Raw genomic sequence first — 27,622 nt, forward strand, 5'->3', positions numbered from 1 at the left:
AAAGAAGTAAAACTCCCTTTTGACTTGTCTGGCGATAAGTATGATGAATCTGTTACTTCTCGACGTTCTCCAGTGACGATGAGTGGTTCGCCATCTTCATGAAAGAGAGGGGTGATCTGATCCATATAGTGCTGAAGATTTTGAACACTGTATCTTGTGCCAGATCCACTACCATGAAACAGTGCCAATAACGATGCGTCGGACGGTGGTCGGATCAGGCAACCAGACTAAGAGCTGTGCCGCACCCGCCTGCCGCCGCCGCCTCTTGGAGGCCGCTTCCCTCCCCCATGCCACCTTCTTACTACTGCCGTTTGATTCTTCTGCCTCAAAACCATCTTCAACGCCAAATGTCTACGAATTGATTTCCGTTGAGACCATCCCTAGTGGTTCCCGTATCGTTTCCAAGATCCGCTGGCTCGGCCACCGGTGTAAGCCAGCCATAGACGACACACCAAAGTCACCCCTCACCATGCGGACGACTCCTCAAGATACCTTCAACTCGCCGCCACCGAGACGGATCCGCCGGCGGTCACCTACCCATCATGGAGCTTTGTTCGCTACAGCCGTCGCCCCATCGGATGCTGACAGCTTTGCCTCAGTTCCGCCCTACTGGACGCCTGCCGAGGACGCCTCCTTTGCGGACGTCTACCGTGAACCATCCATCTATAGCGAGAGCTCCTGGCTCCAAAGCCATGGTATCAGTCAGGTAGACCAGCGATCTGGAAAGCCTTTACCCATTAGCGATCCATTTCGGTTCAACATCTTTCAGCCTACCTCGTCGCTTGCGCAGGCCCCTCCTCCCCCAGCCCTGAGCACAGTGTCCAGTATCACCCACTCGTCGCCTTCAATTGTCTCCCAGCCGTCGTCTGCTGGCTCTGGGGTATCACCCACACAAACTGATTTTCCGTATGAATGGCCGACAACAAAGACTGCTTCGACAATCTGGTCCACCCCGGGTGCCACGAAAAGGTCTACCGACTTGAATGGCTTTACCGGCAGGGCTCAAAGCCGCTTTATCTGCTTGGGTCGTCAATGCGACGAAACCTTTGACCAAGAAAAAGACTTGGCTTACCATTTCAAGACGGTCCACACTTACACCTGCAACTGGGCAGGCTGCGAACAACCCAGCTTTTCTTCAAAAGACGGTCTCACATGGCACGTCAAGCTGGAGCACCTCCTCATCTGCCCAGCCCCCGGATGTACCGAGAGCTCATTCCAGACCAAGCAGATACTTGAGAGTCATATAAGATGTGCTCATCCAGATGCCGAGGTCAACGACAAGGGGAAAGCTAAGGAGCCACTTTCGAAGTCGAAACCTCTCGCCCAAATCATGACTACGCCATCCTCGTCTCACGAGACCAGCAGTGTCCCAGCATCATCCCAGAAAAAAAACCTGGAGGAACGAGCCATAAAGCAGATACTATCCGTAACGGTATCCAAGAAGAAGTGCCGAGAGAAGTTGAGGGATGTCGTGGAGAAAAAGTATAGAAGACAGAGGGGAGACAAAGGTAACTACTACCAAGGCCGATTCGTAGAGCCCGCATGCTGACTTGGCCAGGTCAAACTCCTCTCGCAGCCGACAGCCCAAGTGATTTGCCCAGACCTCACACATCACATTTGATCAACAATGCGAATTTTGCTATAGTGTGGGAGCATGCAGTTCTACCGTTCCTCTCCGAGTTCATCCCAAAATGGTGCGGCCCCAGGCACATCCTCGCCGCCACTCGCAATAAATCACTAGGCACGTGGCAAATCCGCATCACGGTTGGAGACGAGTTGCCCTCGCGAGCTCGCAAAATCATCATTGCAGCACATGTCAGAGACCTATTACCCGAGAGCCATCGGGCCGGCGTCAAGTTTCTGTTCGTCAAGGGCTCTATTGACCGTCTTGTCTGGGCGAGAGGGTTGAGCAAGGAGATGCCTGACGAAATCTGCATGGCCAAGAACCCATACTACTTCAAAGACCCGTGCATGGGCGATAGCATTGGTATCGAAGGCGATGCAGATTTCGAAGAGAGTACATCGACATTAGGACCCTGCCTAGTAATTGGTGGCGGCAGCTACTGGCTTGCCAACTTCCATCCCTTCGTGGAAGCATACCAGCGCTTAGCATCAGTCAGCGTCCAACACCCGTCACCAAGCGACCGAGGCCGTTGCATAGAAGAAAGGCACGACACATTACCCGATACAGACTTTGCTCTAGGTAGCCTCACCGCCACCTCGGGAATTGACCTGAAGACGACTCGCATATCTCATCATCCGTATTGGGAAGACTGCGACAAGGAGCCCCCTCTTGTCGCGACTGATTGGGTTCTCATCGCCTCCAAGACCCGTCAGGCCAACATCCTCCGTCGCTTCCCCTCGGAGAGCATGCCTCTTCTCAAGGAGACCCCAGTCAAGACGACCAGCGCCGTCGTGCCAGGGGCCACTGTGTTCTCGACGGGCCGAACATCTGGCCAGCAAAGAGGTGAGGTCTGCGAGATCCCAGACTACGTTAGCGCCGAGATGAACGGCACTGGCAAGGCTACACGCGAGTGGTTCATCGAAGAGCCGTGCCCTTACGACGACGAAGAAGGGTGGATCCGCGGAGGCATTGGCGTGGAGGGCGACAGCGGCGCCGCCATTGTTGACGCCGAGACCAACACCTTGGTCGGCCAGCTTTGGGGCCGCAACAGATACTGGGGCAGCGGTTCCCGCATAACCTATTTCACCCCTATCGGCGATCTGTTTGATGATATTCAGGAGAGATGTGACCAGCAAGCTCGACCCCAGCTCCCGCAGTATCGGGATGAATCAGAATGTTACCCGGTATACCCCACTTGTCGACAATGCTACGACCTGCGGACGTACCTCGATAGCCGGCGGAGTTCCCGAGAGTCACTTCGATCCATGATCGGGCGCAACGAAAGCGATCACGGAGACATGACCTCAATCGGTGGAACATCAGAGCTGGCGACACCAAATGACCACGCATTTTGGACTCGGGCCTCCGGCGTCGAGGAAGTCGGCACCTCATTCACCAGCATAATGTCACCGTCCGCCGCTCACCCGTTCTGCTTCACTCCACAGCCCGGCACTCCAGGCATCGTTGACGTCAAAAGCCCATACGCCCTGACCCTAAGCGCAGAGGATCTTTACGACGACGCCGCCTTCACACGCACGACCGAAAGCGGCCCCAGCAAGCGAGCAGCCGCAGTCCCACTAATGCGCAGTTCAAGTCAAAATGCCAAGAGGCAAAGGTTGCATTGAATATGCTATTCCTAGGCTGAGTGAGATATCCGATATCAGCCAGGGAATCCACCTCTCGCCATCTTCTTGGCTCTCTGGTCGCGGCGATTGTGGTTCGCCCGGGAGCTCTTGCTAGCTTCCTTTCTCCTCCGCGCAGCCTCCGTCTCCTTTTCACCAGTCGGACCGGCCACATTTCCACCCCCCCGGCCTCCACCTCCTCTTCCACCACGTCCGCGACCTCCTCGTCCACGATCGCCTCCGCCGCCTCGTGAGGAGCTGCCACCGCCGGTCTCAGAATCCTCGGCACCTGAGCCAGCCGGACTGGCTCGCCACGCCGTTGACAGAATCTCGGTCTGGGTGCCAGTAAACGCAGCGGCTCCGCTGTATTTGGCGTCGAGTCGTCGCTTCTGGCCCGGGTTCCTCACAAGCATCAGCGCCCAGCCCTCGATAGCCTCGTCGGTCATGCCCGTCTCTTGCCTCAACTTTCCTCTTGCCGAGCCTCTCCTCGTCGTAGCCTGCCTGTCGAATACACTAGGATCGGCCTGGAACGCCTTGTACAGCGTCTCCTCGCTAGCATCCTTTGAACCATCTGCCTCCTCGTTGGCGTTGTCGACCGTGCCTCCAACATCGTCTGCATCGTAGGTGTCGTCACGCTCGTCGTCATCCGAGTCGAATGCGGCGAGTGCAGACAAGATGGCCGCCTTATTCGGCGCAGTGGATCTGTCTTTGAGTACATCGTCGGCCGTCTTTTCAGGTCCTTTCTTTCCAAAGTGGAGCCTAGAAACATCCAGCTCCAACCTGTCGAGTTCATCGTCGTCAAACACATTGTGGCGTTCGGGTAATTGCGGGGGCGTTGGTCTTGGTTCGAGCTGGCTTTTCCTTCTTTCCACCGTGGGGGATCTAAGATATTGTTAGCCTTTACATGGTTCCAAGATGATAATGAGAAAACATACAACGGAGCAGAGCGGTCCATCGCCGCCAGGTGCGGAGGCAACGAATCCTCCAGTAAATGAGCCGTGACAATTTCCATATTGTCGCCATACTCATCAAACAGCTTCGAGATGAAACCTGACCCCAGATCCGGGAACAGATCTTGTATGAGTGAAATCTGACTCTGCCGGTGCATGTGCATCTCCGCTTGAACCTGTCCCTCCCCCGCGACATCTCTCCCTTTGCCCTTGTCAACCTTTCGCTTGACGAGCCTCTTTGGCCGCATCATCCCGCCACCAGGCTTCTTGAATCCCTCCAGCGCCGAAATACGTGACTTTAATGCCGTCGACGCCGCGCCCTTCTCCTCGGCCCTCTTTGATAACTGCTTCAGCACCGGCGTGACGGTGACTAACTCCGCCACAAGCGAATCATTCACATTCAACGGACCAGCCCTATGGGTCTCAGCAGCAGACTTTAGCGAAAACAGCACGTCGGCCAGCATCCCGAAACGAGGCTGCTCTCCTTCCGTAAGGCCAATGAGACACAGGTACATCGTCGCGACGAGGACCTTGCGCAGCGGCGGGTTCATAATCTTGAATGCCGTCACCAGGCCGTCGAAGAAATCTGAGCCGGCGAGAAAGAAGGCTGCTGCGTGCGGGGAGGCGTGGAGGAGATAGTTCAGGTTCGCGAGGCGGGCCTCGAGGGATTTGAGATCTGCTTTGAGACCTGCTTCCATTGACTGCGCGAGGGACTTTTTGAGGCCTGCTAGTGGGTGCTCGAGGACGCTGGCGTGGAGGGTGAAGGCTTTTGAGAGTGTGAGCGGCGCATTTCTGCGGTAGAGTTTTGAAAAGGCGCAGAGGAAGGGGGCTGTTGTTAGGGGTGTTGGCGGTGGTGCTGTGGAATTTGTGAGGAGGCGGGATGTGAGTGTGAATGTCGACCTCAGTAAAGCCTTTGATGTCGTGGATGAGGACGGTCCGAGGATTGGTGAGGGTCCTGCTTCGGCGACTTGTATTGTGAAGGAGGAGAGGAAGGCTGGGATGGAGGCGTCTTCTTTGGCGGCGGCGCGGGCGAGGTCTGTATCTGGGACGGCGAGGTAGGCTTGCGTTAGGGTCGTCCAGGCTTCGAGGAGGGTTTCCCATTCTGGAGGTGCGAGTTTTGCGCGCCATGATGGCGTGGGGAAGGGGGCTAGAGGTGGGAGTGAGGCTGCCATTGTTGCTGGAGCTCTGGGGTGAGTGAGGTGAAGTGAGTGAGATGTGAGATGAGCGCTGGAACTGGCGGGGTAAGATGTGCCCAGATGTGAGGGTTTCTATTGCGGGATGCAAGAATTGGATGGTGTGCTCTTAGGGAGAACTCGTCGTCGGGTTGTTCTTGCGCATCCAGAGGATTTTGGCAATGGATTTGAGGTGGCGATGAGGTGAAGTGAGGCTGCTCTCAAAGAAGACGTCGTTGTCTCTCGCCGGATGATTCATTCATTGACGTCGGTGCCTCTCCCCAGCCGGCCCATGGAGTGAGCTTTCGGCGGAGCTTCGAATGCGGAAGTGGGCCATGTACCTCTATTGGATGGTGGGGTTCTTTGCTCTTTGCTTCCTGCCGCCGCAAATGGCCTGCTCGAAAAGATACGTATCTTTTTTTCGCAATTCCGCTTTTGCGCTAAACTTACCTAGGCTTAGTCACACCACTCGGTAAAGCCCTACTTTCCAAACCCCACGAAAAAAAGTTCGCGATCGCAATTCCCTCCGACTACAAGCTCACCAGCCGACAAGATCATCAGCCTTCATCACTTTGCCGCAACCAAGCCGTTCGAGTCGTGAAGGAAACTCAATCTCTCCCTAACCCATCACCAAAACCCAACAACCGGACCTCTTCGTTCAACAACAATCAAAATGTCTTACAACAAGGACAAGGACTTCGGCGAGGCGCCCAAGACGCACAAGATCCGCATCACCCTCTCCTCCCGCAAGGTCCAGTCCCTCGAGAAGGTCAGCGCCGAGCTCATTGAGCGCGCCAAGTCAAAGGACCTCCGCGTCTCCGGCCCCGTCCGCCTCCCCACCAAGACCCTCAAGGTCACCACCCGCAAGACCCCTTGCGGTGAGGGTTCCAAGACCTGGGATTGCTTCGAGATGCGCATCCACAAGCGTCTCATTGAGTAAGTACTCCTTCTGCCCCCCAGCTATCAGCGCAGTTATTGCGCAATTGAGCGCGCCCACGATGAATCGAGATTTTTGAGTAAATTTACTTACAATGAAAACAGCCTCAACGCCCCCACCGAGATCGTCAAGCAGATCATCATCAACATCGAGGCCGGTGTCGAGGTCGAGGTCACCATTGCCGCATAAGCGAATTGGAAAACCATGCCCGAAAAAATGTTGTAAAGACGAGTTGTTGTTGTAGGAGGGACGAAACGGTATGGGCTTCGGACTTGGAAATGCTGCGTCGCTGAAGCTCGCGATGAGGGAGGGCCGAAAGGTTTTGACCACGGCGCGTAGCTGTGCGAAGGCGGCGGGACGAGTGAGGCGGTCTAGATACCACCCGAATCAACTGATGACCCCCACCCATGTGATTTCCCATGCTGGTGATGTGTTGTGCGGACGTGCTATGACTTAACGCCCCAACTGAAGTCACGATTGTGATCCAGGTCATGGCGGGTGTCAAGTGAAAGGCCATAGTCACATGTAATCGATGTAACCAACTCTTGAGAGATCTTGAATGTTTGGGCACTTGGCGCCCACTCTGAGTGCAGTACTTAGCACCATAATATCACATGCCCCAATTTGCTACCATCCAGATACCAAACCCCCGGTCACAAACGGAACCCTTTTGGAAACAACGCCGTGCAATGCCAGCCCCCTTGACACAAGTACAAATAGACCACTGTTGGTCCTCGCCTCGTCTCTCCTCTCCCCTGTCCCCCGTTTTACAGATCCCAAAGGCAAAACTCCCTCTTGGGAGGCAACTCGGGCATGAGGCCCTCAAACCTGCCCGTCTGCGTAAACGCCTGCCACTGCTGCTTCGACTTGTCGTCATATAACTCGTCGGGTAGTTCAGTGTCCTTGTAGTAGTTTGGCGGGCCATCCGGGAACCAGATCCTCGACCACGCGCCGTTGAAGGCCCGGATGCCGGGCAAGTTGTTCTGGTAGGTGACGGGCTTGCCCTTCCAGTTGGACAGCCGCCCATTCATGTCCTTGGAGCTGTAGCTCGACACGGGTGGATGCTGCCTCGAGCTGCCCGGCGGGTACGGTCCGTTCCCAGGCGCCGCCGCTTGTTGCGCGGCGGGCGTAGCTGGAGCAGCGGTCTGACCTCCGAAAGGGTTTGGTGCTGACCCACCCGCTCCGATACCACCAGCCGGTTGACTGAACGGAGACGCATTGGTCTGTCCGAAAGGGTTCGTCTTTTGGCCGAGCTGAGCTGGTTGTCCGAATCCGCTGGCGGGCTGCGTTGGCTGTGCTGGCTGAGCATTCGCCGCCGGCTGACCGAAGGCGCTGGGCTGCGCATCGGGTTTCGATCCAAAGGGGTTGCTGGTCGCCGGTTGCGCTTGAGAAGGTTGTCCGAAGGGATTCGAAGATGCAGGTTGAGCCGGTTGTCCAAACGCGCTTGTTGTCGCAGGCTGTGCTGGCTGACCAAACGGACTTGGTTTCGCCTGGGCTGGAGCCCCGAAAGGGTTGGCGTTTTGTGTCGTAGTTTGCGCGGGCTGTCCAAAGGGACTGGGACTGGCAGTGTTCTGCGAAGCCTGACCAAAAGGACTAGGTGAATTGCCGCTGCCTCCGGCGCTGGCAAACGGGCTGGCACCGCTCGTCGCGCCACCAAAGGGATTCGGCTTTTGTCCCAGAGCACTTGCTTGGCCAAACGCGCTGCCGCCTCCGCCGAGTTGAGATGCTTGACCGAAAGCACTGCCGCCTACTGCCGCTGCTGGTTGTGCTGGCTGCCCAAACGCAGGCGCGCCAAAAGGATTTGGCTTCTGGCCCAGTGCTGAAGCCTGGCCAAATGCTGATGTTCCACCTCCCAGCGCGCTGGGTTGTCCAAAAGCAGATGTAGGTTGCGATGTCTGGCCAAAGGCCGGTGCTGAGCTGCTTGCGACACCAAACGCAGATGTGGGCTGTGATGGTTGGCCGAATGCTGAAGTCTGCTGCGACGGTTGCGAAGTCTGACCAAAAGCTGGCGTGCCAAAGGGATTCGCACGTTGCCCCAAGGCCGCTGGCTGGCCAAAGGCGCTCCCTGTTGAAGCTCCACCGCCGCCACCAAAGGCAGAAGCCGTGTTGGTGTTGTTGGAGGAGAATGGGTTCGATGATGCTGCGTTTGAGTTTGACGAAAAAGGGTTCTGTTGTGAAGAAGCGGCCCGTTTTCCAACTGCAAACTCCCCTGTGGTCCCACCTGACAACGTGCCTTGCTTGCAGATATCTATCCTGTTGGGGTGCGTCTGTTCGGCTGAGATGACAAATTGTATAGCTCCGTCAAGGTTGCCCACTGCCGTCTTCATTTGTTGCTGCGCTTGCTGGTATAGCTCTTGTGCTTGATTGAGCTTTGGGGGTCCGTCAGCTGATGGATCTGCAGGCCTAGACAAGGTGACTTACGGCTTGCTGAGGATTTCCAGAGGCTGTCGCCATCATGTGAACGAGTCTCATCTCTTCAAAACTCTGCTCGCGCAGGTTACCACCGAAGAGCTGTTCCGGAGCATCCCTCCCGGGGCCGTAAGCGGACAAGATCCATTGCGGCGCTTCTGATGTCAGATCCTTCTCAATGGCTTCCTTTGATAGTGAATATGGTAGGCCTGATGATCGGTGAGTAAAATGAGTCGTTGAAGACTACTAGGAGCCGCAGTTGCTGGACGAACCATCGTTGTTGTTGCCGCCTCGATTGAATCCTCCTCCAGTGTTTTGGCCAAAGGCTGCGAAGCGATTGTTTGATTGCGACCGTGGGTGCTCGAATCGGCAGTTCTCTGGATATAACGTGTCAGCCCTTTGAGTCCGAGTATGCGATTGAGGCCCCTCGAGGGAGGGGTGGTGGGCGCACAGCGAGTGACGTACGTCCATACCTGCAGTTCCCCTGCTCGTAGAACTTGCAGACTACCATTCTGGTTGATGTTCGGGCGATTTCGCAATGAAAATGGCGTAGTGACAGCGACTATGTCATTTCGTAACCGTTGGAAGCTCGAGATATGCCAGGGATTCGAGGCTGAACAAAGGGTCAAGCTGTTGAACTCCAAAAAGAGCGCGGAGATTGGGTGTCGAGAAAGAAATCGTTGACAGCCTTTCTCAGCCTTGCCGGCGCATGGCTCTAGCGCGCTGTGGTGAGCCAATAGGAAATCTGTACCGTGCGCTGACAGTGTGTCGGTCGCAAGCACTGTCCCTGCGTCTTCTTGCCCAAATAGTTGCACTTACACCTCCAACAAACACTCAACATCATCCATCTCTTAGTTCTCCAGCTGATCAATCAAACCAATCAAGTCTACCAAAGAAAAATCACTATCATCTTGATTTTGGCTTTACCAAGTTTGGGGGATGTAGAAATATCCCGCCTCGGGGTCTCAATAATGTTCTCCAAGGATTGACCAAACCGGCACCATGAATTGAGAATAACGCTTCTTACTATGGCTTTCGCACATACACAGAGTCATCTTAGCTTATCGACGCCATGGTTCTCTTTCTCAAAATCACCTGTTCGATGGCTAATCAAGGATTGAGTTCATGATTTCATTACTCCAAATCAGCTACGACTACTCTATGGAATTCATCTATCCAATAACACCAGCAACCATGGGCGTCAGCTGCTCGCTAACATAGTTGGGGTTCCTCCACTCAGACCAGTCCGCATTCAACAGACCCCACGACTCCTCAAAGTTCTGCGTTCCCTGGCGGATATAGTAGCTACCCACCAGAACCCAGATGAAGAAGCTGCCCTGAATCTGGGGCAAGTACGATGCCAGGCACGTTGAGTAAGTGTTGAGGTATGTGTTGTCGTTCATGTTGAAGCCAAACTCGGTCAGCGCCACAGGGAACACATTGACCGTCGCAGGATCCGAGGCATTCATGGCCTGGAAGCCCTTGGTGTACAGGTTGTTGCTCAAGCTGGCGCAGCTGCCGATGGAGCCCTCGTAGTTGTGGATCTCAAGAACGAGCTTGTTGGTGTATCCCTCAAAGTCAGAGAGCTGGAAAGTGCCGTTACCGGGCGTCAACGCCGTGCCAGCGAAGGCAGGCACGACGGTCGTGTCGTAGTTGAGGCCTGACAGGAAGATGAGCAGGTCAGGGTTGGCGCCGTTGATGGCGTTGGTGCCATCCTGGATGTACTTGTACCAATCCTGCCAGTTGTACGAAGCAGCGACCAGCTCGTCGTTATCCGTGGCCTGGCGAAGCTCGTTGCGAAGGGACATGGCGACAAGGGCAGTCCAAGATTTTCCCTGACGATGGTTATCAGCATGGATTCTACAGCATCCTCCCTTCTTTCGATTCACTTACATGGTTGGCCATGTAGGTCAGGCCCCGCACCCAGTTGGCGAGATCGAACTCGCGGTCTCCCCACCAAGTGTTGCCGTCATTTCCAGAGCAGCACCACTTGCCGGTGGACATGTGGTTATCGAGGAGGATGTAAACTTCCTGCTTGGCGCACTCAGCAGCAATCGCATCGTAAACCTATGGGCTCGTATGTTAGCGGGTGTCGAGCTACGCGAATGGGCGGGAGAGCAAATGACGTACCTCGAGACGAGTGGTCGCCTCCGTGAAGGAAGGGTTGTTGGCCAGGACCTGCGCAAGGACGGCAGTACCGTTGGTCTCACCAAGGCCGTTGATGAAAGCCGTCTTAATGTCAATGTCCTTGCCGTCATTGGCGTAGATCTGGTCGACGAGCTCAATGGCGTAGGTTAGGCGGATGGCGTTCATGCCGATGCTCTTGATCTTGGACACGACGCCCTCGACGGAGAGGAACTGCAGGCCCTCAGGAACCATAACCTCGCCGTGACCGGGCCAATTGGTGCCGGCGAACTGGATGTGGTTGCCAGCGGCATCGACTGCCCAGCGACCGTCCGTCACAAGCGGGCCATTGGGCCAGCTGGTCTGTCTGGTCTGAGGAAGGGCGGCGCAAAGTGGCGCGACGGAGCTGGCGACGGCCAGGAGGGAGGTGAAGAACTTCATTGTGTCGGGCAGTTTTGATTGAGAAACCGACGCGTCCGAGATGGGGGCTATCACTACAGAGAAGGTCGCAATGGCACCATCTTGCGGGAGCCTGTGGGCTCTTATACGACCCGAAGAGTTCAAAGAGTTCATAGAGCATGCAGTTCGGAAGCATTCCCGCTCCAATTGAGCACTCGCCGTTGCTACCTCATCCCACGGACCGAGAGCGGGACCTGCAGCTGGACCAGGAACGCGAAACTGACATCACGAGCATTGGCAGAAGTAGCGGTGCTCTGGAGGGTGCAACGTTCCTTGAATCAACAGCCGCCATTTTCATAACTAGTGTAGTCGTCGACCATGTCCTCCAGCCCGCAGCGGGGCATCTCTCGGGTCCTCCCTCAGGTCATGATCCCAAGTTGCCAGGGTAGCGACGAACCTCGGGGGCGGCTTTCGCCCGAGAAGACGAGCACAGCCGGGACCCGCGTCCTCTTGGGGATGGAAGCCAAGGGTCCAAGATTGACCATTGAGTGGATGCTAGGGAGTCAGGCGATGATTGTCGCCAGGAACAGCAAGGTTGTGCCGTACGGCGTGAGATCGGCTCCCGCAAAGTCTCGAGACAAGCTGGAGTCTATGGAGAGATTCTTGCGTCCCGCCCCCGCATCGCTTGTCGAATATGCCGATGGGGAAACCGACGGATCCCGGCTCCCGAGCTCTGATTTCTTTAGTGTTGGTGTTCCCCACACTCCGATCCCCTCCTCTTCATCGAACCGTTCAACGGCCCAAGCATCCCCAAATTGGCCGGTTCTGCGCGATCACAAGATACTAGTCTGGATGGTTGACGTTGCATGGGAGTGGAGAAGATAGCTTTCACAACGACCCGGCTCCGTGATCCCCGCAAGCCGAACGAAAGAACGTTTGGAAAGATACGAAAGAAAACGGACAATAGCGGAGACGACGTGCCTGACAGGGAAATGCCCGCTGCCGATCAAGAGCCGAACCACAGAGACTTAAATGTAGCAGTTGGGGAAACGGACAAGCGGGGAGAGCTTTCGAACGATCTGAATGGCGCGCAAGTTCGGACGGACGAGTTCTCGCGACGAGCTTTCACCAGCATTTGGCTCCACCGCTGTACCTTGGAACGAGGAGTTGGGTTCTCTGCCATTATTGGCTCTCATGAAGCATATGTATCAATTGGCACGTGCTAACAAGTTCTCTCGACGCTCGATGACGACAACTTCACACGGATCCGAATCCGCGGCACCGAAGGTGAAGCAGGGGGTCTCTAACCCCAGCTTCAGCCCAGCCCAGCTCGGTAGAAACATCACCAACAACCTTTCCAGCACCACCACCCTCATGCCCTCGCTCTGAATTCCAATAATGGTCCGTCCTTCATACTCGTAAACGTGTCGTACAACTGCATCTCCGAGACCCGCCTCCGGCCCTCATCCAAATCTGCGCGTCCCTCAGCCGGATCAACCACGCCCACCGCCTTGCGCATATCGTATAAGAAGAGCGTCCTCGCCAACGCGGTCGACATTTCAGCATACGCAAGACCCTTGCCAATACACCCTCTGGCTCCAATCGAAAACGGACAAAACGCGCTCTGCGCTCTCGCCGTGTCTGCCTCGGTCGTCTCCCTGCCCTCGAACAACGGGTTCGCCGCGCCGACGATCCACCGCTCGGGAACGTAGTCGTACGCTGAGGGGAAGTAGTCCTCGTTGTGGTGGATCGTGTAGTGCGGCGTGCCGACGACGGTTCCGGCGGGAATATGCGCGCCGTCGATGGTCATGCCGCCCGTGAGGACCTCGCGGGGGAGCAGACCGCCGACAGAGGGGGACAGGCGCATCGCTTCGTCAATGCAGGCGCGGAGGTAGGTGCATGTGTTGATTGTTGCGCCTTGGCGGATCTCCTCGACTTCGGAGAACTTGCTGCGGACCTCGGCGGTCGCGCGCTGGAGGGCTGCGGGGTTACGGGAGAGGTAGAAGAGGGTTGCTGCCATGGCTGTTGACGTGGTGTCGGCGCCGGCGATGATGCTGATTTGCGTGTTAGTCTTGGTTTACATCTCTGTCGTGTGTCGAAGCTGGACAAGGAAAGGATGAACTTACAGTAGGTTCGACTCGCCCCAGAGCTCGGGCGTCGAAAAGCCCATTCCCGTCTCTGGGTCGCGCGCCTTGAGGAGATAGTAGAAGAAGTCGCGTCGGTCCGTGTCTTCACCGAGCTTCGTCCGCTCCGTCAGCTGCGCCTTGCTGTATGACATGTACCGCGCGCGTCCGGCAGCGATAGTGGGGAAGAGGAGTTTGTCGAGCTTGAGCTTGTCGACGATGGGCATGGTGCCGCACTGGGGGCCCGTCAGTCCACGTTTCTCTACAATCACCCTCTCAAGGGCCGCATCCCAAGACTTTGTCAACTCACAAGAAGGTGCCTTTTTGTCGCCGCAGCAATCAAATCCAACGCAAACCGGTTATCCGGCGCCTCCAGCATATGAAACGCTTTCCCGAACGACAAGTCTCCCAAGATATCCATGGCGAGGTAGTTACACCAGTCCGTCATGTTCTTGGGCGTCGACCAGCCCTTGGTATCGGCGGACGCGCCCCGGCCAATCTCTGCGGTGAAGGAGCGCACGTTGCCGATGATGTAGCGTTCCATCTCCTTCATGGCCGAGTCGGAGAAGCCATGGGCGAGGACGCGGCGCTTGCGGGCATGGACGTCCTTGTCGCGGGCGTTGTGGGTGTTGGGCGCTGGGTGGACGAAGGCGTTGTAGAATTCTGCTTTGCCGACGTTGGAGCGGAAGCCGTAGATTTCTTTGAGGGCTGTGGCGGAGTTGAAGGAGACTGAGTTGGGGCCGAAGCGGACGATTTTGCCTTGAGGTTTGTTAGTGGTGATATTGCCGTGGCTCTCTCTCTCTCTCTCTCTCTCTCTCTCTCTCTCTCTCTCAGAGAGAGTATCTTCCCCCCTCTCTGGCAATGCCTCCTTGCCGATCTCACAGAGAATGAAGGATGCGTTGGCACAAGTGCCGAAGATGAGTAGGTAACATACCGTATTGCCTGTGAAGCTTGTAAAAGTCGAGATGTCTATCGCCGTTCCAGGCGTGGTAGAGCTGGTATCCGTCCGTGAACTTTGCGATGAGCGGTCCTGGGTACTTTGCCAGGGGGTGGAAGAAGATGCGGTATACGACGATACCAGCGACCTATTTCGTTGGCTGTCAGACCAGCTTCCTCTTATTTCCCACCAACATTGATCGGCTTCATCAAGCCCTCATTGTTGGCAATGTTGAGGACTGGGACTTACGTAGAGCACGCCTCCCACGGCGGCGAGGCCAAGCCAGGCCCAGAGGTGACTCGTCTCCATTTTCACTTGTTCTGCCTCGTTTTCAACGATGTCGTGAGTTCAGAGGTGTCGTCTCTCTTCGTTTCGAATGGTTGTCACACAACAGTATGTCTCGACACGCGAAGCCGAGGATATAGTCCGGTGTAAGTGGTAACCAAACACCACTTTTCACCCTTTCTTGTTTTTTGTTTTTTTTCCCCCCAAATACGAAGTTCTCAAGTGGTAAGGTCTTTTTCGCAGCAATCTCACCTCGTCCTATCCGTGTTTCCCGGCGAGAAGGAGGGCGCACCTCTCTTCTTATTTGTCTTACACGTTCCTCTTTCTTTCTTGTCCCTTTCCCGGTGGCCCATCGGCTTTCCACGGTCCAAGACGGGAATGACGGGGCGCTGGCGGTGCGCTTTACCCCACGCCGCAAGGACCGGGCGGGCAATCCATGGACACACCTTTGGACACCAAAATTTGGAGAAGTGCAATACCTAGCAGGATGTGCCAAAATATCAGCTGTAACAAGTGACACAGTCCCCATGCGCAACAAGGTCTTAATAGTGGGAATGCTGTAAGAAGAAAGAGGGCGGCGGGCAAGCCGCAAAAAGGCGCAGATCCGTCTTATCACGCTTGCGCAAGCCCGCCCAACCTTCCTGTTTCGGGAGTGACCTTTGAAGGGGGGACACTGGAACGTCGCGGCTACTCGCGGGGAGAGAGGTGGTTGAGAACGGACGCGGACTTGGGGATCTCTGTCCTCTAGTGACGCCGCAATACCTGCTTACCTTACCCCAGACTTTTTGTTCCCAATTTCTTTTTCCTCGGCTCGTTCAGCCCGTAGATAGCCATGGACGATACTTGCTACGGTGCTACCCCAAGATCTCGCATCTTTGATACCCACACCGGCAAGCTTCCCCCGCCCCAATCCACGCCCACGAATGCAAGATGCGTGGATGGCGTCCTCCAAAGTCCACCGCCCCCCCCCCCCCCCCCCCCCCCCGGCAGCAAGGTTTCGCAAGTGTGCATGTGAGCCAACCAGAGGCATTGCGATTACAAACTCCATGCGCGGTGAGTAAGGGTCAACCCCCTTTGGTCGCAGTGCCCTCCTGCTGTTCTTGTCTCTTTGCCGAGCCCTGGCACCAAGTGCTTCTTTTCCGTCCGCATCTTTCCCGATATTTAGAAACCTTGTCTTACATCTTTCCCGAATAGATCCATTCCCGAAACTCGATTTTCTTTCCCGAGGATTTGAGATATTTGGTCAAAGAATAAACGGGATCGGCTTTCGGCGGTGGAGTTCCCTTCTTCCCCCGCTTTACACCGTGCACCGTTGCGGGTCCTGCGGAGAAGACGGGGGAAGAGAAACGTGGATAGCGGGGAGGAATTCCGCTCCAGGTCCGCGGTTTGTGAACTCGTTTGGCGACGGCTCGAAGGTCTCGAGGGCTTCGAATAGTTCAAGTTGTTGTGGGCTCGTTTGTGGAGACGTACACGAGGGTTTGGAATTGCCAGGCAGGTAGGTACCTGGTCATTGAGCAGCTATGAAGCTACGCCACTATTAGCCACACCTCAGTACGTGCACACACGACAAGACCAGGGCGCTCAATTTACCTAGATAGCAATTCTTTGAATACCTTCCATCTCCATAGCTATACGCTCTAGAGTCATCGCAACAGTGCACGGGACGAGCGGCGAGTACGGAATCCAGCGTTTCTGGGTGTCGAAGAGTGACGTTTCCAGTTTAGCACATCACGATTTGCCATTTACACAGTTCCTGTCACGGCCACAGCGTTGCCTTTCCATTCCCGCCTATTCAAATATACTCTATTTGTAATATGCGAAGAGAAGACAGAAGTCAAAGTTTGAAATCCTAAACGCAGCCCTTGAGGTAGCCTTCCCCGATACCGCTATTTCCGGCGCAGACATTGCGATTCAGCTCATGGAGAAAGCCCGCCTTGCCACGGCCAAGAAGCGACAGTATCTGGACATGACCGGAAACGACGAGCCTGATCCTACTCCTTCCAGAGTCTGCCGCAAGCTGTTCGAGCCCGTCGCGTCTTAATAGAGGAGGTGTTGAAACCTAAAAAACCTAACAGCCAAGGTAAGCACGTGACTATATATGAACTATTCAAGGTACCTAGTATAAGACCAACTAGAATCTACAACATTTTTCAAGCAAGTCTACGTGAGTTAGTTAGGTGTCTGTACTCGAGCCGTTCCTAGATCAAGAGGTGTCTGGTGATAGTAAGTTATGGTTTAGTAGTATATTAAGTATCAAGGGGGTGCATACATAGATACATAAAAAAACCAATACTTTTCTTTACTCCTCGTCCGTGTCGGAGGCATTCGAACGAGTACGTGAACGACGACGCCTAGAGGGTAGAAAGGTCAGGGTAGAAGCCTCAGAAATTTTGAAAGCAGCGGGATCGGAGAGTAAGAAGCTCTGAACAAGGTGGGATCATAGAGAGTGGTGGCCTCACCCATAATATCGATACGGAGGAAACGCAAGATAGGATGACAGCAACGGTAGCAATAAAAGGTAGGACAGTGTCTCGGCAGCAACCAACATGCTCTTACACCAAACATGCAAACACCCAGAGGCTCATTGAACAGGTAAACTCTCATTGTATTAAGTATATACGCCCCAACCTCCGCCACCAACATAAGAAAACCATTGACATTACACCCCGGTCTTCATCCAATTCCTACCCCATAAACTCGTTTCCGTTTCCATAAATCAATGATTGTAATATCTCGGCTCGTTGAACACGTGGTACCGGTGATCCCGCACGCCCTGGCCCCGGAACATGGCCGGGAACCGCCAGCCCTGCGGCACCTCCTCCTCCGTAACGCGCTTATTTCGCGTATTGTCGTCCACGGCCTCGACCTGCAGTGCCTCGTCCTTGGACTGCGGGACGACAAACTTGGCCATCTGCAGCTCCGTGTCGGTGATGGTGCTGCGGCTGACACGCGCGTAGCCAGTGCGCTTGAGGCCCTTGTAGAGGATATACTCGCACCAGCGGTCCCAGTCGGTCGGATCGACGTCGTGCATGCCGGATGTGCTGCTGACGTAGGTGTTGTAGTTACCTTGCAGGGGCTTGGTGACGAGGTAGGACAGCAGAACGGAGGGGTTCTTTGATTCGCCCATGAGCTTGGAGAGGTACTCGGTCTGCAGACGGCGATCTTCGGGGTCCTCTTCCTGTCCAGAGTGGAACACGAAGACGTCAACCTCTTGGCCGTAGACGTCGAGGGTGGCGGCGATGGCGGGTGCGAGTTCGCCTACAGGACTGGGGAGCAGGTGGTGCGTCGACTTGAGAATCGGGAACTTGGAGAGCAGCGCGGAGCCCCAGGTGTGCTTGTTGGGGCCTGGGCCGTAGTCGACGTACATTCCGAGGTCCTCGGCGAGGAACTGCGTGGTGTCGCGGTTGCCCATGATGATGCGCTGCAGGTCAGACTCGAGGAGACCCACGACGTCCAGTTCGAGCTCCTTGATGAGGTCGCGCATGCGGTACTCGGAAGACCACATGTCGTTGTCGAGGGAGAAGTGGATGGTCCAGATACCGGCCGTCATGATGCGATCTTCAGGGTGGTATGGCTTGTAGTCGTTGGTGGGAAAGCGCATGAAGGCTGCGGCAAGGAAGACGACGTTGACAAAGGCGGCTGCAATCGTGTTGTACTTCTTGTGCTGCGACGGGGACGCGCGGCGGGTATCGCGACGGCGGGCCTGCGAGGAGGTGAGGTCGAAGACACCGGCGCCGATGAGGATGAATGTGGTCATCATGACCCAGTCAGTGTGTTCCCGAACCAAGGGGCCACCAGGCACGAATGCATAGGCAACGACCCAGACGTGGAACAGAACCATAATGTTGTAAATGAAGAACCCGAGACCGAATGTTGTGCCAGGGCTTCTCTTGGCCGCGGTGGAAAGGAAGGGCACAGACAGACCCATCAGGTAGAAGGCTGTGGTGAGAGCACCATAGTAGCCGAACCAGTGGTGGTATGAGGTCAAGACGGCCGCACCAACGCAGCCAACACCGTAGGCGGTCCACGAGCTCATTACGGAGGGGCGGTATAGGCCGACCAGGAGACCAGCAGTCATTGCGACAATCGTCATCCAGCCGTAGGTGTTGGAGGTAGGTCCACGGATCGGGTAACCGTCCCAGACCCAAAGGATCATGGTGCTGGTATCAGAGAGCAGGGAGTGGATGCCGAAGAAAAGACCGCCAACGCCAAAGGCAGCGAGAACTGAAGAACCGCCCTTCTTGGAGTCTTCTGGGATATCGCCGCTAGTCAGGGGGGCCCTCCGCGTGAATCGCAAGGCAGCTACAACAGCGATGGCAAAACCAGTCGCATTCCAGCCTCCGTTGGCGGCGTGCATAACAGGCCACAGCGGGTTGTTGGTCCACCAGATGAACTTGGCTGTGGAAGAGGCGACAAGGCCAAGGGTCCAAGCCATGATTCGGGATTCGAGACGGCTCTGGTGGGCTCTCTCGGACCAGAACGCAGCAGTCCAGCCGAGGCAAGACGTGGCCACGGCGAAGCCAACGGTAAAGAGACGGTAGGCAGGGTCAAGAACCTGGTAAGCGAGCAGTCCGACCAGCGAGATGAGATGGATCGCACGCTGGTTGTTGACGACGAGGGAGCGAACGCTGCGAATGCCCAAGATTGCGGGCAAGATGGTTGACATGACAAAGGCCTCGTAGCCAGAGATGCCCATGTGCCAGAGGGGAAAGTACCACACCAAGACTCCCAAGCTGGTCAACATGGACCAAAAGATGAAGCCGTGGTAGACATCGGCGGCGGTGTCGAGGGCCTCGGCCCAGGTGAATCGGCCAGTCAATAGGTTTGCGCTCCCCTTTTCCTTTCTTGAAGCAAGTCAGTTGCTGCACATCTGATCACGAAATTCCACAGACTTACTGCTTTTCAAGCACGGCGGACGGAACGGATGACCGATTCTCACTATAGCAAGACTTAGATTGTGCTCTTCAACTGGATCTATTGCTTTGCCTGGTGTACAGTATGTACAAGACTATTTTGGGAGCCATTGGACGTACCCCTTGCTTGCTCCCTTGACATCCTTGATTACCACTTCGAAAGTGCTGAAGTCGAGAGCCGTAACAGCGTCAAAGGCAACGTCGAAGAGGATGAGGGCCCATTCGAAGAAGGCATAGATCGTGTAGGCTGTGCGCGGTTAGCTACCAGAGTCTTGCGCAACCCTCCGAGGCCGAAAAGCTTACCTCCCGCAACGCGGTGGACCTTGTGCTGAATGAAGAAGTAGATCAAGGGCACCAGGGTACCGAAGAACGAGCTGGCAATCAGCTTGCGGTACTTGATGGCCTGGGGGTTCGGCGGGCTCAGCATGACGCATCCAATAGTCCACGGGAGAGATGCGACAATGTAGGAGATCATAAAGATGTCGTGCCAGTCGTGGTCGTCGGTCGAGGTTACGTAGGTGAAGCCTCCGCACATGCACGTGCGCAAGATGCCCATCGCGAGAGTAAACTTTGGCAGCGTCTGTCCGGGTCTCCTCGTCAAGAGGTACCACAGGCCGACGAGTGCGAATCGCGGACCCGAGGTGATTGCGATGAAGAACATGAAGAAGGACCGCTCGGGGTATCGGTCGCCAATTGTCGCGGAAACGGAGGGGAACCACTCGTCGGGGTATCCGTACCACTCATTTTGGACAATCTTATGGTAATGCAGCGAGACGCCTACAATGAATGCGCTGATGAAGGCAGCTATCGTGAAAAGTCAGCTTTGGGGGCTTTCGGGATGGTCGTACGACCATGAAAAGTGCCCCGCGACAACATCGCGACCAACGGCGGCAGCAACCCCGGGCGCAAAGACTTACTGTAAGCTGTGGCAGTATGTAGGTAGCTGATCCACCGGCCATTGAAGACCAGCGCGACGCCGCTGTCCTTGTCTTTGTACCTTGACGCCATCGCGAACCTCTACTTGCTCTGAACCTCTCTCTTTCTCGGGGGAATGGATTCTCTCTCTCACTCTCTCAACTCGAACGAGAAAAAGAAAGAGAAAAGAAGCTCATCCGGGGGATCCGGGGAGGCAATGACACGAGCTGGCGAGGGGGGGGGAGAGAACTTAGAAGGATGAATGGAGGGGGAGGGCCGAGAGAAGGGCGGAAATAAGAAAGAATTGTGCTAGGCAGTTGCACAACTAATTAACCAGCATGCCTCGGCGGCCCGCGGATGGGGATCGATTGGATCGAAGGGAATCGCGTGGTTGGGTGTTGTGGGTGTGTCTGGTTCTTTTGCAACAGTGCGGCCCCTGACCGTGGAGCCTTTGGAGAAGAAGTTGCAAGGTTTCCGTGACCGTACGGAGTCTTTTGAGCTAAGGTTGTGGACATAAACAGTCACGACAGTTCAAGGTGTCTGGCGCCGACAGGGAAGATGACAGAAGCGGCACTCGTGGGACACGGCCGGGAGGTGACGGAGCTTTGAACTTGCCGCTGGTGCACTGGTGCACTGATGCAGCGATCCTGACGCTGAGGCCGACTCTCCACTGGGGCAGCTGGATGCTGGGTTGCTGATGCACGCAAGGGCAAGCTATTCGGGTCCAGTTCGGGGTTAAAGCTATCGGGGGTTAGTCCCAATTAGGACCAGGCGTGACAGGGGGGAGCTTGGCACAAGGCTGAAGTCCGTGACGTCCGTCTCTTCGGACTCTTCTCCTCAGCCACATCCTCACGGGCCACTTAGAGCCCACTCTGGATCGAGGGATCCACATCTGGGTAGATGCCCCGCTTAAAAGTTTGGTCGTATTTCTCAGCCTCGTCAACTTTTTTTTTTGGACCGTTTTTTCCTTCTCTCGATCTGCAGCGTCAGGCAGAGTATTCGCACTGCACATCTCAGCCAGGCGACTCGACAAAACTCGAAATCCGTGCTTGATACCACACATCCGCAATCATGTCGGTCGCCGAAAAAGCCCGATTCTACTTGGAGCGTTCTGTTCCCCAATTGCGGGAGTGGGAGGAGAAGGAGATCTTTACCAAGGTACGCCACCATCAACCCCCAGAACCCCTCCTCGACCACTGATCACTACCACCCTTCTAATACGGCATTGGCTAACAATCACCTTAGGATGAGATCCGTACAATCGTGCAGAAGCGCAGCGACTACGAGCACCGCATCCTCTCCCCCCGCTCCAACCCCGACGACTTCACCGCCTACGCAAAATGGGAGCAATCCCTCGAGTCCCTCCGCCAGAAACGCTGCAAGCGGATGAAGATTGGCCACGTCACGTCCCAGCACACCACCCAGTCGCGCGTCCTCGCCATCTACGACCGCGCCGTCAGCAGACACCCTGGTAGAAAGGACCTCTGGCTCGAGTACCTCAAATACACTGCCGACGTCAAGGCCACGAAGCGCTGGCGCCGGACCATGGCCAGCGCTCTCCGCATGATGCCCACCGACGCCGACCTGTGGATCTTTGCCGGCCGGCGCTCGGCGTCCAACGGAGACATGGGCGGCGCGAGAGGCTACTTCATGCGCGGGTGCCGCTTCTGCACGACCGAGGGCACGTTGTGGATCGAGTACGCGCGGTGCGAGATGGAGTGGCTGGCCAAGATGCAGGCCAAGAAGGGCGGCAGCAAGAAGAAGGCGGAGCAGGAGAACCCGTTGGCAGGCGAGAAGATGGACGATGATGACGAGATCAAGCTCATTGATGACGATGAGGACGACGACGAGAACGAGGATGTTCTGAGCCTCCCCGTGCCTGGCAAGGAGAAGAAGGCCATTGACGACGAGGAGAGCAAGGCGCTCAAGCACAACCCGGCCTTGGACGGTGCCATACCGACGGCCATTTTCGACATTTCGAGAAAACAGCCCTTCTTCAACCCCGAGGTCGCCGAGCGCTTCTTTGACATGTTTGCTTTCTTCACCAAGGTCTCGTCCGCGTCCAAGATTGTCCAGCACGTCGTCGACGCCATGAGGGAGCAGGACGCTACGCATCCGGCGACATGGAATTGCTACATCCGTCTACCGCTTATCGGCGTCAGCCCCGACACGCCCGAGTTCCCGCTCGGCCTTCGCGAGGTTCTGTCGCGTCTCGGCAAGGGCCTGGACGAGACGAGCGACAGGGCTGTGCTGGAGAGCAAGTCGCTGGTGTGGATCGAGCTGGTTCTCCTCTTCAAGGGTCTCGACGAGGGTATCAAGACGGTTTTGGAGCATACGAGGGATCAGTTGCAGTCATAGCCTGGCATTTGCTGTGGGCCATGTGGTTGTTGCTATAGATGGGTGTTGGTACAAAAAAGGTGGAAGAAAGAAGTATGGATATTATAAAAGTGTTTTCGACGCAACACATTGGGAAATAGAAGCGGCCCCCGGCGGGATGTATCCAGTATCCCAAGTCCTTGATACCACTTGCAGAGTCAGTCAGCCTAATTGAACAAAGTCACACAACATAACCTTTCTCCCGCTCCCTTCATGCAGCCGAATAGTTAGGAAACTTCTTCGACTCCTCGACAGTCTGATCCCACTCCTTGTCCTCGTCGAGCTCCTTCGCCATGCGGATGACTTCATCCCACTCCTCCCGCGTAACCTTGTTTACGCTGAGACGGGACTGCTTCAGCAGCTCCATGTTCTGCAGCGGGCCGTGACTCCGCGACTCCTTCAGGAGGCTCAGCGGCACGATGCGCGGGAACTTGTGCTCGATCTTGACGTGAACGAGGCTCCATTTGCTCCCGTCGTGCGGGGCGCTGTCGTCGTAGTACGGGTTGTCATTGATGCAGGCGTTCCCTGACAGCCATGTTAGTCATGCTACCTTGAAGAGCGGAAAGGGTGAAAACACACAGTCGGGCGAATGCTCCTTGGCTATACTCATGATACCAACAACACCAGGCTCTTTACAGTTCGAGTGATAGAAGAAAGCCTTGTCGCCCTTTCTCATACCTCGCAGGTTATTCCGCGCGACGTAATTCCGAATACCTGCGGCTTTCGTCAATCACTGCTTCATACTTACACAGAAGCCGCAGATGACGAGGCGTGGTGCATAACATACCCTCCCAGCCCTCGGGCGTCTTCTTGGCAGCCAAATCATCAACAGAGAACTTGATCTCATAACCGTCCTCGATGCGAACATCCGGCTCAGACTTCATGAGCCAGTACCGCGGGCCCGGCGGATCCCGTGGCTCCGCCTCGGAGTTGACGTCCGGGACAGGCGCATCGCGAAGGGCCTTGAGTTCGTCCTTTGTCTTTTTCGGCGGCGCTTCCTTCTTCCCTGCCGCTGGCTTCTAGTTCATGCATAAGTACTCCGTAAATGGGACGAAAAACTTAACGGAACATTGTATTGTGATAGTCGGTGGTAATTTCAGTTGGCTTACCTTGGCCTTCTTGGCGGGCTTCGGCTTGGGCTCGTCCTCGTCCTCGACAGCCTTGGCTTTGGTCTCTTCTTCCTTCTCAGCTCTTTCCTCGGCTGCCGCCGGTGCTTTTCTCTTGAGACTTGCAGCGGCCTTTGGCGGAGATGGAGATTGCGAAATTGGCTTCTTGGTCTTCTTTTCTGTCTTGGTGCTGGGCTTGGATTTTGCTGGCGATGGCTTCTTCTCATCCGCTGCTGGGGCTCTGTTCAGGCGCGTCGATGACCGCAGACTGCGGGTGACGGCAGGCATTGTGAGGACAGCCACGCACGGTTGAAAGGCAAGTTGATTAGCTACGGTTAGAGAGTAGTCAAATATGAACACGTTCAACGAACGATTTGGCCCGTAGATGAAGGTCGTCTGGCTTATGGTGCGTGCCAGTCGATGCAGCAAGCTCATCCTGGAGACGCGCAGCTGTGATGGGTCTCAGAAGCACAGTGCAGCATTGGGGCCGAAACCGTTAGACGCACGGATCTCAATCGGATCACGTAATCGCCGCCTCGACCACCGTCCCGCGGTGACCGGTCACATTTTCATCGCTTTGGCCTGGACGGTTCAGGGAGTTGCGAAATCTACTCAGCAACCCGCTCCGTCAAGGTATCCGTATTTAACTCTAAGTTTGGTTGATCGAGATCATAGAATTATCCATTGGTTTGCACAAGCTCTGGCATTAAGCGTCATTTTTGAACTACAGACTTGGTCCACACTTCTGCCCCAGATATATACGGAGTAGGAGTGGGCAGTCTTTAGGATGTGTTAACCTGATCAACACTTAGTCCGGTTGCCACCATTGTCTCCAAGGACCACAATTGCCTTTTGGGCCTTATCCCGACGTTATCTTGAGGCCTTTGGGACTATCAGAGCAATCATGAACGACTTACATCGATTTTCTTGTGCCAAGGCTATGTTGAGTCATTGCCTAGGTCTCTTAAATGTTTATCATGTTCCAAACGGCGTAGGGAGCACTTGACTGAGCATTGGACCGACCCACACGGCTGGAAGCTCAAGACCCCTCATCAAAGTAGAACCCCCAACGCCATCATCTTCATCCAAACCCGTACACGATAATATCGAGCATATACTCTGAAAGAAACCAAAGGTGTTAAAGGCGTCAAAAACAACACTCGCCGCAATTGGCAAAACAGCCCTCGTCCGTCTCCGCAATGTCGTCCCCAAAATCACGCAGAAGTCTACCTCTAGCTGGAGTGCACCAACCCAACAGGCTCTCACAAAGACCGCAGGGCCGCCGCCATCATCCAAGAGGCCGAGAAGAGGGGCACCCTCAAGCTGGGAATGAAGGCCGTCGAGGCCACCGGTGGGAGCACGGGGTTCTCGCTCGCCTTTGTCTGCGCGGTCAAGGGCTACAAGTTTCAACCGGCTAGCTCCAACGCTTTCGCGGTCGAGAAGCTCAAGACTATGGCGGCGTTTGGGGCCAAATTTGATATTGTCGATAGTCCGACGGGAAGGATTACGGCTGATTTGATTCCTTCTATGATTCGGCGCGCGAAGGAGGTTGCGGGGGAGGGGAATGTGTATTCGACGGATCAGTTCAATAACCGGGACGCGTTGGTCGGATACGAGGCTTTGGGTCGTGAGATCGTTGAGCAAGTTCCAGAGGGTGTCGACGTCTTTTGCGCTGCTGTTGGTACCACTGGGTTACCGATGGGCGTCTCGGCAGTCCTGAAGGCCGCCAGGTCAGAGACGCGGGTGGTCGTACTGGAGCCCGCGTCGACACCTGTCATAACAGGAGGTCAAGCTGGGTCTCATGGTGTCGAGGGAATTGGCATCGGCTTCGTCCCGCCGCTTTTGGATACGAAGCTGTATGATGAGGCGCGGGCTGTCTCGGACGACGAAGCGCGTGCCATGTGTCGGCGTCTAGCTAAAGATGAAGGCATTTTTTGCCGGTGTATCTACGGGACTGAATGTGGTTGCTGCGATTCGTTTGGCGGGGGAGATGGGGGCTGGCAAGAGGGTTGTTACAATCGCGTGTGACTCAGGTTTGAAGTACTTGAATGGGGACCTGTTCTCTACTCCCAAGTAGATCGTTTGCCATCCGGCAAATACGGGTTCTTGAGGGCTTTTGTCCGATCAGAGTCTGAACAGTTACAATGGTCTGCTAACTATCACAGGCATCGACAGTGTTTCCCAGGAGGCTTTCAGGGGTTCAGCTGGCTGGTAGCACGAAGCAGACAAACAATCTCATGTTCGGAGTGATCATAAGCGTTGTGAAGCAGGAGTTAGAAACAAAATGGAATTTTCGTTGTTGAAGACGGAGCTAGCTAGAATAAAGAAAACCTTCTGTGAGGCAATAGAACTGAAATCGTCCCCTTTTCAACATTTTCTTTTCAAAAGCCTCACCAACTTCCGCCAGACATAGCGAAAGGCTGACTTCTCGGATGATCACGGTCGCTGATTAGAGATACGCGAAGATGGACCTGTTTATCCTCTACTTCTGGAGCACGACAAGGTGAACAAGGTAGCCCTGAACAATGTTGGTGGTGTGGGCAGTAGGACCAGTGATGCCGTTGTAGTAGGTAGTAGTGAGGTTGATGAGCTGGGGGTTCTGATCCCCGGTGGGAATCTGGGCCCAGCGGAAAGTGTAGGTGACAACGCCGTTGCGAACGGTGGCGTTGACGAGTCTCAGAAGCTGCTCGTTGAAAGAGGGCACGACGGAAATCTGATAGTCGCCCTCGGGCTTGGGGATAACAGCGGTGAATGAGGTCTCGCCCTCGGCGAGGAGGGAGAGGTTGATGGGGGGCAGGACACTGCCGATGCTGGTGTTCTGGACTTTGAGATCCTTGGTCAAGTCGGCCGGGGCAGGGCCCACGAGACCAGTGTACTTGATATCGATGGTCTTGGGGCCTTCGGCGGTTTCAACAAGGACAGACTTATTGTTGAAGTGAGCCTGAGGAAGATGAATGGGGAAATTGGTAGTGACGGGCGTGATGTCCTCTTTTTTTTTGAACGGGGCCGGGCCGCCGATAATACCTTGCAGGGCGAACTTCAGGCCACCAACAAAGCCTTCGACAAGTGCGAACTTGGCGCCGATGATTTGACCGTTAGCCTGAGCCGTGAGGACGAGCTGTTGGTTGTTGGACTCGTAGACAGCGCCGATATCGTTTGCGGACAGGATAGAAGCCATTGTGAAGATTGGTCGTTCGTTAAAGGAGGAGAAAGTTGAACTGAGAAGTCGAGACTTAATGAAGATGAGGGAGAAGAGTGAGAATGTGGATGCTGATGCTGATGATGAGGAGGTCCAGATCATTAATTCTGCGAGAATATCGCTGCCTTTATACCACAAATCCTGAAGCGTAGGCATGATTGACCTTCCTGCTTCGTCACCTCACACTATGCAGCCGCTTCCCAACTTGGATTGGAACATGACAGAAGAACGACAAACATGCCAAAGCAGCAAATCACCATGTCCTGCGGCTGGAATGAATTCTTCTGTTGGTAACCTGGCCGGTGGATTCTCTAGCTGAAATTGGTAAACATGCTTCGGGAAAGGATGTTTTGGATATCGCCTCATTCTCCTTCCGAAAAGTATTCGTTATCTAATTAAAAAGTCCTAGGCTTTCCAGCCGTACTGTAAGAATCGCCGTGAGGTTCAATATGCTGCTTTCTTGATCTTATCTCGAGGTCCATCCCATGACAGTGCGTACTGGCGACTAACTCCTCATAAGTACTTTAGGTA

General features: G+C 55.2%; 13 protein-coding genes across 13 annotated transcripts; 5 read left to right on the plus strand and 8 right to left on the minus strand.

The window, feature by feature from the left end:
- Window positions 1-469: 469 nt before the first annotated feature.
- Window positions 470-3,249, plus strand: BDP55DRAFT_695535 (uncharacterized protein; the record flags this gene model as incomplete). The annotated part of the gene is made up of 2 exons (XM_060577479.1): window positions 470-1,508; window positions 1,559-3,249. 2 exons carry the CDS (start codon window positions 470-472, stop codon window positions 3,247-3,249), a joined length of 2,730 nt encoding a protein of 909 aa, XP_060427253.1.
- Window positions 3,250-3,284: 35 nt separating this feature from the next.
- Window positions 3,285-5,368, minus strand: BDP55DRAFT_695536 (CUE domain-containing protein; the record flags this gene model as incomplete). Its single annotated transcript, XM_060577480.1, has 2 exons — window positions 3,285-4,128; window positions 4,182-5,368. The coding sequence occupies 2 exons, from the start codon at window positions 5,366-5,368 to the stop codon at window positions 3,285-3,287; spliced, it is 2,031 nt and encodes a 676-aa protein (XP_060427254.1).
- Window positions 5,369-5,826: 458 nt separating this feature from the next.
- On the plus strand, window positions 5,827-6,849 carry BDP55DRAFT_670662 (40S ribosomal protein S20). Its single transcript, XM_060575401.1, has 2 exons — window positions 5,827-6,304; window positions 6,410-6,849. Exons 1-2 carry the CDS (start codon window positions 6,042-6,044, stop codon window positions 6,492-6,494), a joined length of 348 nt encoding a protein of 115 aa, XP_060427255.1. The 5' UTR covers window positions 5,827-6,041; the 3' UTR covers window positions 6,495-6,849.
- A 223-nt stretch (window positions 6,850-7,072) lies between these two features.
- Window positions 7,073-9,382, minus strand: BDP55DRAFT_614424 (uncharacterized protein; the record flags this gene model as incomplete). Its single annotated transcript, XM_060571240.1, has 5 exons — window positions 9,180-9,382; window positions 8,987-9,091; window positions 8,727-8,923; window positions 8,088-8,674; window positions 7,073-8,045 (listed from the first exon to the last, which is right to left on the minus strand). The coding sequence occupies exons 1-5, from the start codon at window positions 9,223-9,225 to the stop codon at window positions 7,073-7,075; spliced, it is 1,908 nt and encodes a 635-aa protein (XP_060427256.1). The 5' UTR covers window positions 9,226-9,382.
- A 504-nt stretch (window positions 9,383-9,886) lies between these two features.
- BDP55DRAFT_695539 (beta-1,6-galactanase) lies at window positions 9,887-11,279 on the minus strand (the record flags this gene model as incomplete). Its single annotated transcript, XM_060577481.1, has 3 exons — window positions 9,887-10,549; window positions 10,608-10,781; window positions 10,845-11,279. 3 exons carry the CDS (start codon window positions 11,277-11,279, stop codon window positions 9,887-9,889), a joined length of 1,272 nt encoding a protein of 423 aa, XP_060427257.1.
- A 336-nt stretch (window positions 11,280-11,615) lies between these two features.
- Window positions 11,616-12,122, plus strand: BDP55DRAFT_634198 (uncharacterized protein; the record flags this gene model as incomplete). Its single annotated transcript, XM_060572639.1, has 1 exon — window positions 11,616-12,122. The coding sequence occupies one exon, from the start codon at window positions 11,616-11,618 to the stop codon at window positions 12,120-12,122; it is 507 nt and encodes a 168-aa protein (XP_060427258.1).
- Window positions 12,123-12,514: 392 nt separating this feature from the next.
- BDP55DRAFT_228394 (cytochrome P450) lies at window positions 12,515-14,865 on the minus strand. The gene is made up of 5 exons (XM_060566130.1): window positions 14,547-14,865; window positions 14,295-14,445; window positions 13,671-14,119; window positions 13,364-13,596; window positions 12,515-13,291 (listed from the first exon to the last, which is right to left on the minus strand). Exons 1-5 carry the CDS (start codon window positions 14,604-14,606, stop codon window positions 12,610-12,612), a joined length of 1,575 nt encoding a protein of 524 aa, XP_060427259.1. The 5' UTR covers window positions 14,607-14,865; the 3' UTR covers window positions 12,515-12,609.
- On the minus strand, window positions 14,423-15,349 carry BDP55DRAFT_717425 (uncharacterized protein). The gene has a single exon (XM_060578374.1). It carries the CDS (start codon window positions 15,109-15,111, stop codon window positions 14,629-14,631), a length of 483 nt encoding a protein of 160 aa, XP_060427260.1. The 5' UTR covers window positions 15,112-15,349; the 3' UTR covers window positions 14,423-14,628.
- A 1,949-nt stretch (window positions 15,350-17,298) lies between these two features.
- BDP55DRAFT_556664 (Frag1/DRAM/Sfk1 family protein) lies at window positions 17,299-20,156 on the minus strand (the record flags this gene model as incomplete). The annotated part of the gene is made up of 4 exons (XM_060569610.1): window positions 17,299-19,426; window positions 19,479-19,520; window positions 19,616-19,742; window positions 19,799-20,156. 4 exons carry the CDS (start codon window positions 20,154-20,156, stop codon window positions 17,299-17,301), a joined length of 2,655 nt encoding a protein of 884 aa, XP_060427261.1.
- Window positions 20,157-21,250: 1,094 nt separating this feature from the next.
- Window positions 21,251-22,883, plus strand: BDP55DRAFT_228494 (U3 small nucleolar RNA-associated protein 6). The gene is made up of 3 exons (XM_060566131.1): window positions 21,251-21,568; window positions 21,656-22,163; window positions 22,200-22,883. The coding sequence occupies exons 1-3, from the start codon at window positions 21,482-21,484 to the stop codon at window positions 22,766-22,768; spliced, it is 1,164 nt and encodes a 387-aa protein (XP_060427262.1). The 5' UTR covers window positions 21,251-21,481; the 3' UTR covers window positions 22,769-22,883.
- A 114-nt stretch (window positions 22,884-22,997) lies between these two features.
- Window positions 22,998-23,682, minus strand: BDP55DRAFT_556882 (PUA-like domain-containing protein; the record flags this gene model as incomplete). Its single annotated transcript, XM_060569635.1, has 3 exons — window positions 22,998-23,311; window positions 23,366-23,500; window positions 23,574-23,682. Coding segments are annotated over 3 exons (558 nt in total), but the record flags the coding sequence as incomplete, so codon positions are not given.
- A 1,114-nt stretch (window positions 23,683-24,796) lies between these two features.
- BDP55DRAFT_695544 (tryptophan synthase beta subunit-like PLP-dependent enzyme) lies at window positions 24,797-25,969 on the plus strand (the record flags this gene model as incomplete). The annotated part of the gene is made up of 4 exons (XM_060577482.1): window positions 24,797-24,883; window positions 25,028-25,093; window positions 25,129-25,767; window positions 25,820-25,969. 4 exons carry the CDS (start codon window positions 24,797-24,799, stop codon window positions 25,967-25,969), a joined length of 942 nt encoding a protein of 313 aa, XP_060427264.1.
- A 207-nt stretch (window positions 25,970-26,176) lies between these two features.
- Window positions 26,177-27,181, minus strand: BDP55DRAFT_670679 (uncharacterized protein). Its single transcript, XM_060575402.1, has one exon. It carries the CDS (start codon window positions 27,068-27,070, stop codon window positions 26,375-26,377), a length of 696 nt encoding a protein of 231 aa, XP_060427265.1. The 5' UTR covers window positions 27,071-27,181; the 3' UTR covers window positions 26,177-26,374.
- Between the last annotated feature and the right edge of the window lie 441 nt (window positions 27,182-27,622).

The sequence above is a fragment of the Colletotrichum godetiae genome (genome assembly GCF_030913485.1).
Source record: "Colletotrichum godetiae strain CBS 193.32 chromosome Unknown BDP55scaffold_32, whole genome shotgun sequence".
NCBI lineage: Eukaryota > Fungi > Ascomycota > Sordariomycetes > Glomerellales > Glomerellaceae > Colletotrichum > Colletotrichum godetiae.